The sequence below is a fragment of the Erythrolamprus reginae genome, chromosome Z, assembly GCF_031021105.1.
Source record: "Erythrolamprus reginae isolate rEryReg1 chromosome Z, rEryReg1.hap1, whole genome shotgun sequence".
Lineage (NCBI taxonomy): Eukaryota > Metazoa > Chordata > Lepidosauria > Squamata > Dipsadidae > Erythrolamprus > Erythrolamprus reginae.
This window is the reverse complement of record NC_091963.1, coordinates 109702527-109717774: the sequence shown is the minus strand read 5'-3', so window position 1 is coordinate 109717774 and position 15248 is coordinate 109702527. Positions and strand designations below refer to the sequence as shown.

Here is a 15248-nt window from a genome sequence, read left to right as displayed (position 1 = left end):
TTGAGAGCTCAGTCAGCAAACCCTTTATGAGCTGGAGTCAGCATTCCCTGTTCACAATATTGTACTCAGTGCAACATTTTCATATGTAACACAAATACACATGCCTCTTGACTGCTATTTCCAGAAATACATTTATATTTCCTGTCTCTGAAATGGGACAAATTTTCACAGATGTTAATTCCTTATACTATTGTATTCCTTGTAGATTATTACACATTTAGCAGAGGAGTACAGTACAGTGATACCTCATCTTACAAAAGCCTCGTCATACAAACTTTTCGAGATACAAACCCGGGGTTTAAGATTTTTTTGCCTCTTCTTCCAAACTATTTTCACCTTACAAACCCATCGCCGCCGCTGGGATGCCCCGCCTTCGGACTTCCGTTGCCAGCAAAGCACCCGTTTTTGTGCTGCTGGGATTTCCCTGAGGCTCCCCTCCATGGGAAACCCCACCTCCGGACTTCCGTTGCCAGCGAAGCGCTTGTTTTTGCAATGCTGGGATTCCCCTGCTGGGATTCCCCTGCAGCATTGCAAAAACACAGAAGTCCGAAGGTGGGGTTTCCTATGGAGGGGAACCTCAGGGATATCCTAGCAGCGCAAAAATGGGCGCTTCGGCTGGCAAAAGGGGTGAATTTGGGGCTTGCACACATTAATCGCTTTTCCATTGATTCCTATGGGAAACATTGTTTCATCTTACAAACTTTTCACCTTAAGAACCTCGTCCCGGAACCAATTAAGTTTGTAAGACAAGGTATCACTGTACTTTAAATATCATATGGCCAATGTATACAGTGATCCCTCGCCACTTTGCGGTTCACCTTTCATGGCTTCAGTACATTGCGGGTTGCTGCTGGGGCTTAACGTGGTGCAGAGTGGAACCTCCGGGAGCCCCTCGCGAGGAGGATTCCCACCATGCACACATTGTCCCTCACTTCCACCCTCCCTCTTTACCTCTTATCTCTCTGCCTACGTCTCTCTCTCTCTCTCAGGGAATCCTCGCGAGGGGCTCCCGGAGGCTCCACTCCGCACTCAGCAGCAAAGTATCACTTTGGCAGGGACAAGGCAGGCATGCCGCTGAGTTAGCCGGGAAAGAAGCTGCCAGAGCCATCTCAGCAGTTGTCGCTGCCGGCGCCAGGACTCAGCAGTGCGCCTGCCTTGTCCCTGCCAAAGTGACGCTTTGCTGCTGGGTGTGGAGCCTCCAGGAGCCTCTCGTGAGGATTCCCTGAAAGAGAGGCAAACAGAGGCAGAGAGATGAATGGTAAAGAGAGTGGGGAAGTGAGGGACAATGTGTTGGGGGGAGAGAGAAAATAAATCCTACTTATTTATCGTGGCTAGTTCTGGAACAGAAAACCCACGATAAACAAGGGATCACTGTATTTCCCAAATGTATTAAGTCATGGGTGTCAAACTCGCTACATTATGTTGCCATCACATTATGGTTCATGACATTTTATGCATTTGTGAAGCTAGGGTGGGCCTGACCTGCGCATGATGCATCCAGTCCGCAGGCCATCAGTTTGTTTAAGGAATAGGTGCTTCTGAGCACATTAGTCTAACAGTTTAAAATTAGTAGTAGAATTAAGTTCTTAGGTGTTTTTATACCAAATTTATTGTTGGCTTTCTCTCCAGGAAGTGGGGTGTTGCTGCACTTGATTAAATCTCAAACTTATTAAAATTTGTTGCAAATTACCCAGAATTGTACAATGTGATGAGCATCTACTTTCTGTTTTGTCTTTTTTTCCTTCTCTCCCTTACTTCCTCCATTCAATTAGACATATTTTTTATAGTACAGTTTTGAGGAACTGATTGTGTAAACTCTGCTATTGGGTTGTCAAATAAAATTTCATTTTGAGAAAGTAAATGCAACAATCAATCCATCAATCATGAAAGATTTGAGATAAATTAAAGGAATTCTTTATAATGTGCAGTTCTATAAAACTTTAGAGCTATTTACTGCTTATAAGTATGATGATTGTATCTTCTTTAATACCAATGTGCATTTTAGAACACCATTACTAAATTTGAGTGGAAGGGTATTTCCATGCTAAGGTATTGGCCATTTTTGGACTACTAGCTTTAATCAGATATAGAAGGACTCACTATGATTCAAATTTTGTTGTTGTGCAAGATACTACTGATCTATTTGGATTTATCTATGCATGATATCTTTTTGCATTTACAAATCTATTAACTGTTAGGAGTAAATACAAGGTGAGAAAATTAATAGAGAGCTTATACACTTTTATTTTCTATCGTTGTCTAAAACAGGGGTGCTCAACAACCAGACAATGGACCGGCACCAGATTGCAGCATGCCAGAAACTGGATTTGTTAAACAAGTGAAGCTCCATCTATGGAGGCAGCATTCAAAATCACACCCACTCCAATCCATGGAAAAACCTTTCTGCACAGAATCGGTCCCTGATGCTCAAAAGGTTGGGGACCGCTGGTCTAAAAGACTTATTTTGCATGTCTGTAATGTGTCTCGTATTGGTTAAGATCTTCACCACTCCTTTCTCAGTTAATTCTTATTATTTAGGTACTTGCCTAACTTAAGCTCTCTCACAATTGTGAAAGCACACTGCAAGCTTTATGCAGACAAATAACATTGTATTTTTATTTCCATTCCTATGTTCTGACTGCATAAAACTATCTGCTGTCCAGTGTGGGTCTCCTGTTTTTTTTCTTTATAAATGATGTTTATGGCTGCACTAGAAGACAGAAATAGTTGTACTAGAAGACAGAAGCTCATTCTTCTCCTAGTCCTGCTCCAAAAAGAAGTGGCTGTTCTGAAATGCAAAGATCAGAGGAGTCTCCTGTGCAGCTGACTGAGCTGACCTCAATATAAGTGGAAGCTATTCCAGTCTGTCTGGTGACATTGTGGGAAGATCCATCAAAATAAAGGAACTACTCACATCACACTACATTTTGGAGAAAGGGATAATGAGTAACTGAAAGAGGAAAAAGATGCCACAAGCCAAATTCCACTTTAAGCACTTTCACTGGAATTATTCTTTTCCCAAGAATCTGAATAATCTTTCATAATCTAATCCAGCAGGAAACTGATCATTGGTTACTTCCTTAAATATTTAAGCAAAGTAGCTGCTGCATATTTTTTTGTATTGAAGGGGGAAAAGACTTTCAACGTTGACTTAGTTTATAAAATTAAAGTCAAATTTGTGGTACAGCTAGACAAAATGATGGATACCATAATTTTACTCTTGTAATTTTTTAAAATTACATTTGCATTTTTTCATTATATTAAAAGACAATTTTCTTCCATCCTAGGCCTTTTCCCGAATCTGAAATTCTATATCATCAAATAGAAATGACTCTGCAAGGAGAAGTAGACAGGTACTAGACATGTTACTTGGATAAGAATGATAGGGCATGTCCTTTCCAACAGTCACAGGTTCAATTTTTCTTTATCTATGAAGGCAGGGAAACATTCCCTGTAACCCAGGAAGCCAATTTCAGTTAGACAAGGATCCCGCTCTGCGGTCTAAACGGATTGTCTCCTCTGCTGGTCCAGTTAATTAAGCCAACCTCAGATCCTCTTGACCAGATTGTAGTGACTGGGCTGGTGCTCAACTCTGGATTATGGTCATAGTAGGATGTGGCTGGTCATTCCTCTGTCCATTTCATCTTGCTGGCTGGCAGTCTTCTGGTGCCTTCCTCTTCATTTTAGGGATTGTTTCTTCTTCACTGGTTCACATATCTTTGCTTTCCCAGATTTGCATAAATGAATTCTCTGAATCTCTTTCTCACATCTTCTCTTTCAACACTGATATAGACTCTTTTTTCTGTGAAGGTATCATCATTGCTCTGATGTTATAATAAGCAATGTAACAGGGGAATGGGTTGATCTTCCACTGGTACATTTTCGGTAAGTTTATGAACACTTTGAAATAAGGATGTGTTAATAGTTTCAGTTTAATGGAAATAAAGCAGCAACATTGTGACTTTAAAAATGAAAGGGAGGAGAAGCTTTGCATTGCAAGGCTGTGGATGGGGTGAGAAACCTAGGGGTGCATCCTCCACCACTGATGGCCACCAAGAAATACAAAGGTTGAGTGGTGAGGATAGTCCCTCCAGAAGTGAGGATGGTCCCTTGATTTAAAAGACCATTGTTAGTCATATACAGTATTAAAAAAAATAAAAGTTGACAAGTGGCAAAGAACATAGCAGCATGATCATCTAGGATAGAATAGTTGCCCAAGTTAGTGACCAACCATTGCTGGAAAGGGAAGACACTCACATTTGACAATGGCAATCTTCTGTTAAGATTGAACAAAGCAAGGACCACCCTGAAAGGCTTAAAATCAGGGGTGGGCTGCTGGGGATTCGCAGGGGTTCAGGAGAACCTCTAGATAAGATTCTGTGCAGTTCAGAGAACCCCACAAACCCCACTCCTGGCGGGCCCAGCCCACCCAACCCCTCCCAGGAGCCCCACAAAGCCTGTTTTGGATGCAGGTAAGTGTATGGCATGCGTGAAGGCTCAAATAGGCTTATAAGAGGCTTGGGCATGTTTCCACCCTCCAGAGGGCCTCCTGAGCTTGGGGAGGCTGTTTTCTACCTCCCGGAAGCTCGAGGAAAGTCTCTGGAACACAAGGAGGGCAAAAACGGTCTCCCCTCTGCCGTGGTGCAGGAGGTTGATGAGGCCATACCCACCCAACAACTGGACCGAGAACCCCTTGTTAAAATTTTTGAAGCTCACACATGCTCACATGGCAATGGCAGTTTGGAATCAAGAGTGGAAACCATTAGCACTGGATGGATTTTTGATGGGTTGGCAGTGGCAGTGGCAGTTGGAACCATCCATTTCAGGAGGCTGTTACTGGCAATTGGCCAAGCAAAAAGTATGAGTTTGCCCTAAATAACTTGAAGATGAATCCATTTTGATTCCATATTTCCTATATTCATGTGCATTCACCACTGGATTCAAGGGAGAAGAGCCAGGGGTGGGCAGCAGGCACGATGGGATTGAAGACAGTTCCACCAGTGGAAATGAAGCTGCATGCACAGCTCCAGTTGACCGGTGGCAGTAACTTCCTGGATTACCAGTCTCAGCTCAGCTCCCCCTTTTTCCCCCTGCTGCTGCTATGGGCTCCTTTTTTTCCTCTTTCCTCCTTCCTGGCCTCAGACGAGCTTCCCTCTCTCCTGCCTGGCTCCCCTCCAGCCCCACACAGCCACTTCCTGAGGCCAGGATAGCCGTGCCATGCCAAAGCAGTCTGGGCTGTGGTCTTTTTCCCCTTGCGAAGCCCTCACTCTGCCCATAGTTGAGATGAAAAGGCATAGTGTGGCAATAATAGTTCACTTGAACGATGATGATCATTCAAGCCACTCCCACCTGGTCACATGGCTGGCAAGCCACTCCTACCCAGTCACATGACCATCAAGCCACACCCACAAAATGAGCCACACCCTCAATGTGGCAGTAAAAATTTTGGCTGCCCATTACTGGGTAGAGCAAATATTTTGTGGATGAACTGTAATCCCGTTTTTAATTTCTACTCTTAGAATCCTACACTGTATATATCTATAATGAATCTGTGCAATACTGCTTGCTTTTTTTAAAAAAAACAAAAACCCTCACTTTCTTTAACATGGCTGTAATGAAAATATATAATAATTTTGGGAACTTTTTACAAAATTTTCATTATTAATTTTCCATCTGTTGGAAAGGGTGTGCTTTTATTTAAAGTTTGAGAAAGCTAAATGCTATCCTGTCACAATTATACATATCTTTATAAGGCTTTTTAAAAAGCAAAAGCCTTCACATGCATAAAGTAGCTGTCATTGTTAAAAATGCAAGAACTGAAATATTACTCTCTACTTGCAAATATTCAAACTATAAACTGTTTTGCACAAAAGATGTAGTATACAGTACTTGTAATGTATTAAAGAAACTAAGACTGGTTTTTTTTTCTCCTAGGGAAGGTCACTGGAAATTTCTCTTGCCCCAGAGATTAGGAAAAAGTGGCATCAGGGTTTTCTGTTGCTTCCCAAACAGTGATAATGGTTTGCATTTAATATAAATTCTGTTTTTATTATTTTGTTGTATGCTGCCTTGAGTCATATTTCTGTGAAATGGGTGACATATAAATATAATAAATGAATATTTAATTATATTCATTTGGATTCAAAGGACGGGATATAAACACTTTAATTTAAAATTTGGCAATGGAGGTCAAGACCCCTAAATGCATTCATTTGGTCCGTTGCCCTTGCTATTATTATAATCACTGTGTTATTGCTTTACTTTAATTTCATTGTTGTCAACTGCCCATCACCGAGAGTCAGGTGGCAAAAACATTTAATGTAGTATTGTCCTCACAGACAGGGTAATCTGTACCTCCTTCCATCATTTCATCACATTTTCTCCCCCTTTCCAGCTGTCATTTCCGTATTATGTGGCTACATATATGTGTGTGTGTCTGTGTGGGGGGGTGTTGGATCAAATCTAGACAACCTCCATTTCCCCTTCCTTTAACTGTCAATGTGCAGAATAAAATGTTTGGCACCAAAATTTGAGAATGCTGCTTTAGAGATTAGAGAAAAAATAAATGCCGAACCCCATCAACATATCAAATTGCCTACAAGGTAAAATTGTGCAAGCCGAGGTGGTCCTCGACGTACAATTGAGCCCAAAATTTCAGTTGCTAAGTGAGGCATTTGTTAAGTGGGTTTTGTCCCATTTTACAACCTTTCTTGCCACAGTTGTTAAGTGAATCACTGCAGTTGTCAAGTTAGTAATAGGTTGTTCAGGGAGTCTGGTTTGCCCATTGACTTAGTTTGTCAATAAATTACAAAAGATGATCACATGATTGCAGAACACTGCAACTGTCATAAATACATGTCAGTTGCCAAGCATCTGAATTTTGATCACATGACCATGGGGATGCTGCAATTGCTTTGTGAAAAATGGACATAACTCACTTTTTTTCAGTTGTAACTTTTAAGTCATTAAATTAGGGTGTCAAACTGGATTTCTTCAAGGGATGGATCAGCATTGTAGTTCTCCTCCATGGGCCAGCCAGAGGGGAGACAGGACGGACACCTCCTGCAGCAACCTGCCAGCCAAAATGGAGCACGGGTGGGGCTGTGCACGCCCCCCACCCCCGTATCTTATTTTCAGCCTGGGCAGTCTCCTGCAGTACCCTGCTGGCCAAAACAGATTGCAGGGGCCCTGCATGCATTTTGGCTGCTAGAGCACCACGGGCTGGTCCTTTGCTTTTTCTAGGCCAGCCCCATGGGCCAGATTTAAGCATCCCACGGACCAGATCTGGCCCACAGATCTTGAGTTTGATACCCTTGCACTAAATGAACTGTTATAGTGAATTGGAGTTTACATTGTAATTCAGCATTGTAGTTCAGCATTGAACTACAGGATCAGCATTGTAGTTCTCCTCCATTGGCTGGCTGGTGGGGAGACAGGACATTCGCCTCCTGCAGCACATTGTCAGCTAAAACGGAGCCCGGGGGGGCTCTGTATGCTCTCTGTATCCCGCTATCAGTCAGGGCGGTCTCCTGGCTGTACCCTACTGGCCAAAACAAGTTGCAGGGGCCCTGCATGCATTTTGGCTGCTAGCGGCACTGTGGGCTGGCTCGTTGCTATTTCCAGGCCAGCCCTATGGGTCAGATTTAAGCACCCTACAGGCCAGATCTGGCCTGTGGGCCTTGAGCTTGACACCCTTGCACTAAATGAACTGTTGTAGTAAGTTGGGTATTACATATATATCAGTTTCCTTTCACTTCCTTTCTCTTTTCAACTGTCTTTCCCCTAAAACTTTATATCTGAGCAACTGCTCTTAAATTCTTGGGTAAGAACTATTTCATTCTAGTGGTGTTTCTTGCCTTATTAGCCATGGGGAATAATGTGTTTTTTTAAAAAGAAATCCGCTGTAAAGTCTTTGTTTTTGCTGGTAAGATCTATTAAATAGTAAAAATATGGTGGACAAGCAAAGTCATTAGCAGTCTTCTCCAAACCACAGCACTTCAATTGTATTGGCACTGCTGTTCTCACCATTCCCAACCAATACCTTTTAGAGATAAGCAAACTGGTAATTTTTATCCCTTTGAAGCAGAGGTCTTCAAACTTGGCAACTTTAAGACTGGGGGACTTTAACTCCCAGAATTCTGGAAGTTGAAGTCCACCAGTCTTAAAGTTGCCAGGTTTGAGGACCCATGCTTTGAAGGATGCCATGTTGGGAAGGGCTGCTCTAGAGAGTGAACAGTCATTGGCCGATCCTTCTACTAAGGCAGCTGCTGCCTCCCTTCCCTCTCCTCTCCTCACTTTCCACTGGGATCTACGTCTCATTCTTATTTGAATTTATTTCTTGCTGTTGGGAACCTTTCCTCCAAAACAGAAGGGAGGTGTTGATGTACTTTTTAAAAATGTCATTTGATTGTGGAAATGTTCCTGCTCCTAGTTCACTAATCTGTGTAATGTTGTTCCCCAAAACACTTTACACTTATCCACGTAGAAAAGAAAGTTTATTATTCATGCTGCTCACCAGGATGCAGTCTTAGAAAAAAGAGCAATGCAGCTGCTTGGCACAGCACCCTCTTCCCCCACATTTATTTTCCCCCAAATGAGGCAAGATCCCCATCCCATCTTTGATGGTTTTGTAGGCCAAGCATATCTTACATCCTGGGCTCTCTCTTCTTCTAGATCCATGACAAGAACCGAAAGGCTTGAAGGAAAGTGCAGTGCGAAGGGAACAACCCTTACTCACTTGCTCGCACACTTCCCAGTCCAATAAAAACATCCCTTACACACATACACTTCTTCTTGCTAAGGTCTGGATAGCCAAGCCATTTCTGAGGATGTTAGAATAGGCAGTTCTGGTATTTGTGGTAGATGCGTTGGATGCAGAATTGCAAGACATATGATGGATTCATAGCTGCAAATATTTTCTCCTTGACCATAAGAGACACTGGGGGGAAATCCCAATAGAATGTAAGGAAGGCAGGAAAGCAGGGGCTGGGGTAAATCACAAAGTCATGCAAGGGAAGGATAGTTACATGTGTCAGAAAATGGGGAAGGAGGCCATTGTCTTGTGTCTAGAAAGCAAGGCTTCAGGCTTGCTTGAAAACTGTCCTCTGCAAGCCAAAGAGGTAGCTGTATGGAAATCAGTATGTGTATGATTTCGAATGGTGTATTGTTCAGGGTGGGTATCTGAGAATCCCTTTCTCTGTAACAAATTATCCTGTATTAGTGAACTCTTGCACTCAACCCTTTCTGACACCTTTGCAATGAACTCTTGCACTTTGACACTCTTTCTATGTTACAAATTTAGTAAAAACTGCATGTGCTCAAGTACTACTCCACTAGTTAAAGCTGGCCCACTGCTGGAGCCCTGGCATAGGCCGAAAACAACCCTGCAGTGCTCTCTGGATCCAGTCCAGGAATGGAAGTCAAGATTACTAACAGAATAGATGATAGTTGCCTCCTGTTTTGTTGATGCTGGTAACCCCTTATTGCTCGCAGCTAAAGCTGTCTTAAGGCCACATCCACTCTCTGTCCTTGAGCCATCTTTATTCCCCTTGACTCTCCCTACTTGTCCAGTGTTCCTTGCATCCAATCCTCACCCCCAGATCAGTATCCCTATTTCAACCATATTGCAAAGTAGCTTCACAGATCTGTGTAGCTAATAATGCAAATGGACATCCTGTTTAGATAACTTCCTGTTGATTGTATTTATTGGCAATCTCTTGATTTTTACTGGTGAAATAAGGCCTACTAAGTGCAACTTTTTCCATATGATCTCTTGGAAATTGAAGTGTGCACAGACTGCATGCCTGAATCAAACATTACAATATCTCTGAATTCAAGCAGTAATTTCCATGTTCCCTTCATTATCCCCTAGTTCTATGATATACTGAACCAATTCCTTCTTTGCTTCTATGCGTGTGCTTTGTCTTCTGTCTGAAAAGTTTGCAATTAGGTCTCCAGGAAGCATTCTTGACATGAAAGAGGATAGCTAAGAAGCAGCATGCTTCCTGAGCGTAGAAATAGATTACTTCTTGGGTAGCACCTTTGGGAAGTTGGGGCATTGCCATGGCAGGCTGGCAAAGCAAGCTTTTAGTAGCAGGAATGGTATTTTGCTGGATTATAAGTAGGTTCCATGTTCTATATGATGAGTCAGAAATATACAAAAATGCACCTTGAAGCTACATGTTGAAGAAGGGGCAGGCGAGCTGTAAAAATTCTGTATATATTGTGTATGTATATGTATGCATGTGTATGTGTGGATGCGCATGCCCATGTGAGGCCAAAAAGAGGAAATGTGGAAAATGTGGAAGGTTACATATTCAGCATTTGATGCTTTCATACTGCCACTTGCCTCACTCACTATCACTCTTCTCTTGAAGCACTGCATCTGACTCCTCGGTGATCTGCAGAAGTGTGCTCATCTCAGGGCTTTCGCTTCTCAGCAGATCTGTGTTCTCTGTCTCCTCTCCACCAACTTCCACCATCTCTGTGGCCTTCACTTCTACCTCTCCGTCACGGATCTTCTTGACATGAAAGGTGAAAGGTGGCACTTTATAGACAGCTGTCTTGGAACGCGCATAGACTACATGGTCAGGGGTGAAGGACTTCTTCAGCTTATCTCGGGAAGTCTTCATCTTCTCCCTGCGTTCAGTGGTGACTATCTTAGTGCCTAGTTTGTTCATTCTCTTCTCCAGGTTATGTCGGGTCTTCTCCAGATTTTGCTTGGTTTTCTCCAGGTTCTCTTTGGTCTTCAGCTTGGTCTTCTCTAGGTTCTCTCTAGTTTTCAACTTGGTCTTCTCCATTTTTTCCTTAGAGAATGCCTTCTTGAAGTCATCAACCTTCCTCATGCTGCTTCTCTTAATACGTTCTGCTCGGGATTCCTCAATAATCTCTTCAACTTCAACCTCTTCATCTGAGGAGAGCTCAATATGATCCTCTCCAGGGTGTTCCTCTCCAGCTGGGATCTCTTCCCCTTCTTCCTCTTTTTCAGTGTCTTTCACAGATTTACTTATGCTCAGCTTGGTTGGCAGTTTCACCTCATCCTGCAAAACATAAACAAAAACTACTGTGTGCATACTTTTTTCATCTTGTAGAAATTAACAGGCAGTTAAATTTTGCCCTCAGCAATGGTAGGAAAGCAGATCCATTTTAACTTCGATAAATCTTTTTTGCTTTAGTTAAAATGGATTTGCTAATCTTTACAATTTAGTGTGTTGAACACTGATAGCAATCATTAATCCCAATCATCTGAAAAATCAATTCATTCTTAGACCAGGTTAGAACCTTATCTGAAACCAGATTTTTTTGTTTAAACCTTTCCATTATTTTTGTACCCTAACTTTGAAGTAAATTTTCATATCTAAGCATCATATTCATACTGGAAGTCTGGACCATGATTTATAAATATTTTGGGGATCTTTACAATATTTACTATATATCTCATTTTCTTTTTTTATGGCCAAAAGGCCAAAAAGTGGTAATAAATTAATCCTGAAATAACATATAAGATTGTCAAATTTTTTGGTAGTATCATATAAAACTAGATAAAGAATATCCAAGAGCAATTGAATTTGTCTGAAAATGACTTTGCCTCAGCATTACCCTCTGGTCATTTTTTTTTAATGTTCACTATTCTACTATATTTAATTCAGATTTGTCTTGAGCTTTATAATTCTAAATTTTGGATTAGTTTTAACTATAAGAACAAAGCTTTTCAATATACTGTATATTTTTCTATTTGTTGCTCCTTACTTATTGTTAGATGTTCTAAATATTTGAAAACAAATTCTTTTCCTCTTTCTTCTTGCTGGCTAATGACTGCACTAATTTATTTGGATTTGATCATGGCAAAAATTTTATTATCTTATTTTTCCTTACTTCTGCTTTTGAATGCTACACAGAATATGATGACCTGCACAAAGCATCACTTAACAAATCTTGAATGATAGCTACTATGTCAGTGGCAGAAATGGAATTATTCCCAGCTTTGTCGTAGTACTATTTTGTGGACCTCTTTTTTCAAATGTTCTTTAGAACATGTACTACATTTGTCCCTTGCTTTTGTGTGTCCCAGGTGTACAAAGCAGATACTTTGAATAAGTAACTCACCTTGAATTACTTGTAAAGTTATAAAAGCAGGAGAAAAATCTAATATTGTTAACATGCAGCATTTCATGGTTGGTATTCTGTGTTATGGTTGGTATGTCATGTTACTTTAATATGTAATTAACTTTCAAAAATATTTTAGATAGATCATCAAAAATATTCACAGGCACTCTCACCTCTGCCATGATTTTAGAAAAAAATCACTTAGTGTTGCTTTAAAACTTTTTTTAATATCAGCATGCTCAAGTACTGATTATCAAAGGATCTTCTCCCTACTCTGACCAATGCACATAGTTTGATTTGAAAACTTTAAGTAATATAAAGGAAAAGAGCGTTGATCTTACCTAATATGCCTCTTCTCATGGAGTGGAGATGGCATCTAGGAATGGGGCTGACCTCATCTACTCGCTGATTGGATTGAGTCGGTCAGACACTCCTTTGTTGCTAGGGCAAAGATGAAGTGAAAGACTCAACATGTCTCTTATGGTGCACTTCTCATGGATTGATGACCAGGAAATTTTGAGATGCTATCTCCTCCATGAGAAAAGGTGTATCACATTAAGACCAACACCTTTCTCCAAAGGTCCAGGAATGGGACATACCAAAGCTGGCTTGTCCTTACAGGTAGGCAGCAACCTGCTCCAAAGTCCCCTGCTCAGTGATAACCCTCTGCAGTACGTTTTGGCTAAATGCTGCCTTGGCAAAGGCAAAACTGTCCAGTTTATAGTTCTTGATGAAGGGAGATAGAGAGGACCATGTAGCTATTCTGCAGACCTCTTCTAGAGAGGCCTGCGTTGCTCATGGCACAGTCATTGCTGCGCTCCAGGTGGAATGTGAAGAGATATGCCCAGGGGCCAGAATGGCCTGTAGCTCATATGCCTTGGCTATGCATGTCTACCTATCATTCCTGCCCAAAGATGTAAAAGATAGGAAAAGAGACTCCGACTTTCCAAAAGGGGATGTCCTATTTATATATAACTTGAGAGCCCTCCTGGTATCCAGGGTGTGCCACTTCTTCTCCAGGGCATGATAAGGGGCTGGGTATAACTTTGGCAGTATCAGTTCCTTGGCACCATGGGCACACGTTGGGTACAAAGCAGGGGTTTAATCTTAATACTACTCTTTCACCCTGACAGAATACTAAGGCCCCCTCTCACAGAGAGGCCCTATAGTTCTGAAATCCCCCGGGCTGATGCAATTGCCACAAGGAGTACCACCTTAAGACTAAGAAAACGCAGGGTGGCCAACCTCAAGGGCTCAAAGGGTGATCTGGTGAGCGCATTTAAAACTTTGGACATGTCCTACTGGGGGTCTTAGATTAGTGGTGCCCTTTAGGAATCAGTGCATTGTAGGATGCTGTGTCAAGGACTGTAGTTTCCCATGTGACAGCACCAAAGCTAGTGTTGCTACCTGTCTCCTGATGGTGTTAGGTCACTATCCCTCTGAGGTACTCTCTAGTACCCCCCAATGGTTTATGTGGGCTTTGGAGTCCGCATTCATCAGTAGTAGGATGTGCTTGCTGGAGAGTGCCTGGTGGAAATGGTGGAGGGACAGGTGGATCAGGTACAACTGGGAAGGTGGAAGGAGTGTACAATGTCACCACCTGCACATCAATTGTTGGTAGTTGAATCACTCTGGTGAGCTCGGGCCCAATGTTATAAAATCCTTGGTAAGCCGAAGTTGGCAATGGACCTGAGGCAGGGGAGGACCGCTATATACCCTTATACTGTTAAGTCAGCTAACATGGTGTAAAGTGGTATAAATAGTAGTGGATTTCATTTACTTTTAGAAACATAGAAGATTGATGGCAGAAAAAGACCTCATGGTCCATCTAGTCTGCCCTTATACTATTTCCTGTATTTTATCTTAGGATGGATATGTGTTTATCCCAGGCATGTTTAAATTCAGTTACTGTGGATTTATCTACCACGTCTGCTGGAAGTTTGTTCCAAGCATGTACTACTCTTTCAGTAAAATAATATTTTCTCATGTAGCTTCTGATCTTTCCCCCAACAAACCTCAGATTGTGCCCCCCTGTTCTTGTGTTCACTACTGATATTGCTACTGGTTCAGAACTGTGAACGCATGCATGCAAGCGTGCTTGCTTCACTCACGCATGGAACTTCTGCGCATGCGCAGATCATCTGTGATGATGTCCGGGTAGGTAGGGGGAGCCTCCCATCCCGGCTGCTACCAGTTCGTCCGAACAGGGCGAACCAGTAACAATCCACCACTGTAAAGAATATAATCAGAATTCAGCTTTGTCTAGTCTTTTGTCAGTAATTTCATCATGGCTTGTGTTTGAAATTCATTTAAATAGCTATTTTAAGATCACAAACCATTCGGTTTGGGAAAGTGAAATAATTAACCTACTAGATGTCGGAACCATTCTGAAACTTCCTTTTGAAAACAGTGGATTAGCTACAACTTTATTAAAGTTTTATTAAAGATTCAATTCTAACTAGTAACAGCTGCAGGAAGTAGCAGGACAGCGGGAGAAAATAAAAATATTTGTGGTTTGGTTATCTCTGCAACATACCAACTCACTTTGTCTTTTTTTGAAAGCACATATTCCATCGGGCTGTTTAAATTGTTCTCATGCTGGCATATTAAGAATACAGATTTAAGCAATAATCTATATAATCTATGTTTGCTTTTTCTTCTCTTTAAGAAAAAAAACATTGATAATGGTATGGGGATTTTTTTGTCTAAAGAACATGACAAGCATTATTTAAACACGTCAAAATAGTGGGAAAGATTAAAAAAGACATGAGATTTAACACATGGCCCTGAAATGTTATGACTGTTTTGATTTATGTCATACACTTGCAGAATGCCTGAAAGCGTATTATGTGGCCTAGTATTGGTTTGGAACCAGGATGCAGAAATTCTTCTTAAAACAATGATGAAAGTGATGGAGAAGGCAGTACTCATATGTTATGCTAAGCTAACATAATATTGAACTGTTGAATAAATGATTGGAATCACAAAATACACAAAACTGGGAATAATATTTTGGAAACTAGAAAACTGACTTTTTAAAAAACATGTTTTCAACTTCTAGTAATAATATTATGAAATGACTGGCGTAGTGATTAGTTTGGTTGTAGTGGTTAAGACATTGCGCTAGAGATTGTGAGACAATG

At 41.4% G+C, this 15248-nt stretch overlaps 2 protein-coding genes across 3 annotated transcripts in view; one reads left to right on the top strand and one right to left on the bottom strand.

The window, feature by feature from the left end:
• ATP6V0A1 (ATPase H+ transporting V0 subunit a1) overlaps positions 1 to 15248 on the top strand; it is a 512121-nt gene that overhangs the window by 395163 nt on the left and 101710 nt on the right. The window lies entirely within an intron of this gene.
• CAVIN1 (caveolae associated protein 1) overlaps positions 8479 to 15248 on the bottom strand; it is a 38558-nt gene continuing 31788 nt past the window's right edge. The window contains exon 2 of the mRNA XM_070727654.1: positions 8479 to 11039. Within this exon, the coding sequence (XP_070583755.1) occupies positions 10350 to 11039 (690 nt within the window). The 3' untranslated portion in view covers positions 8479 to 10349. The remainder of the gene's footprint in view (positions 11040 to 15248) is intronic.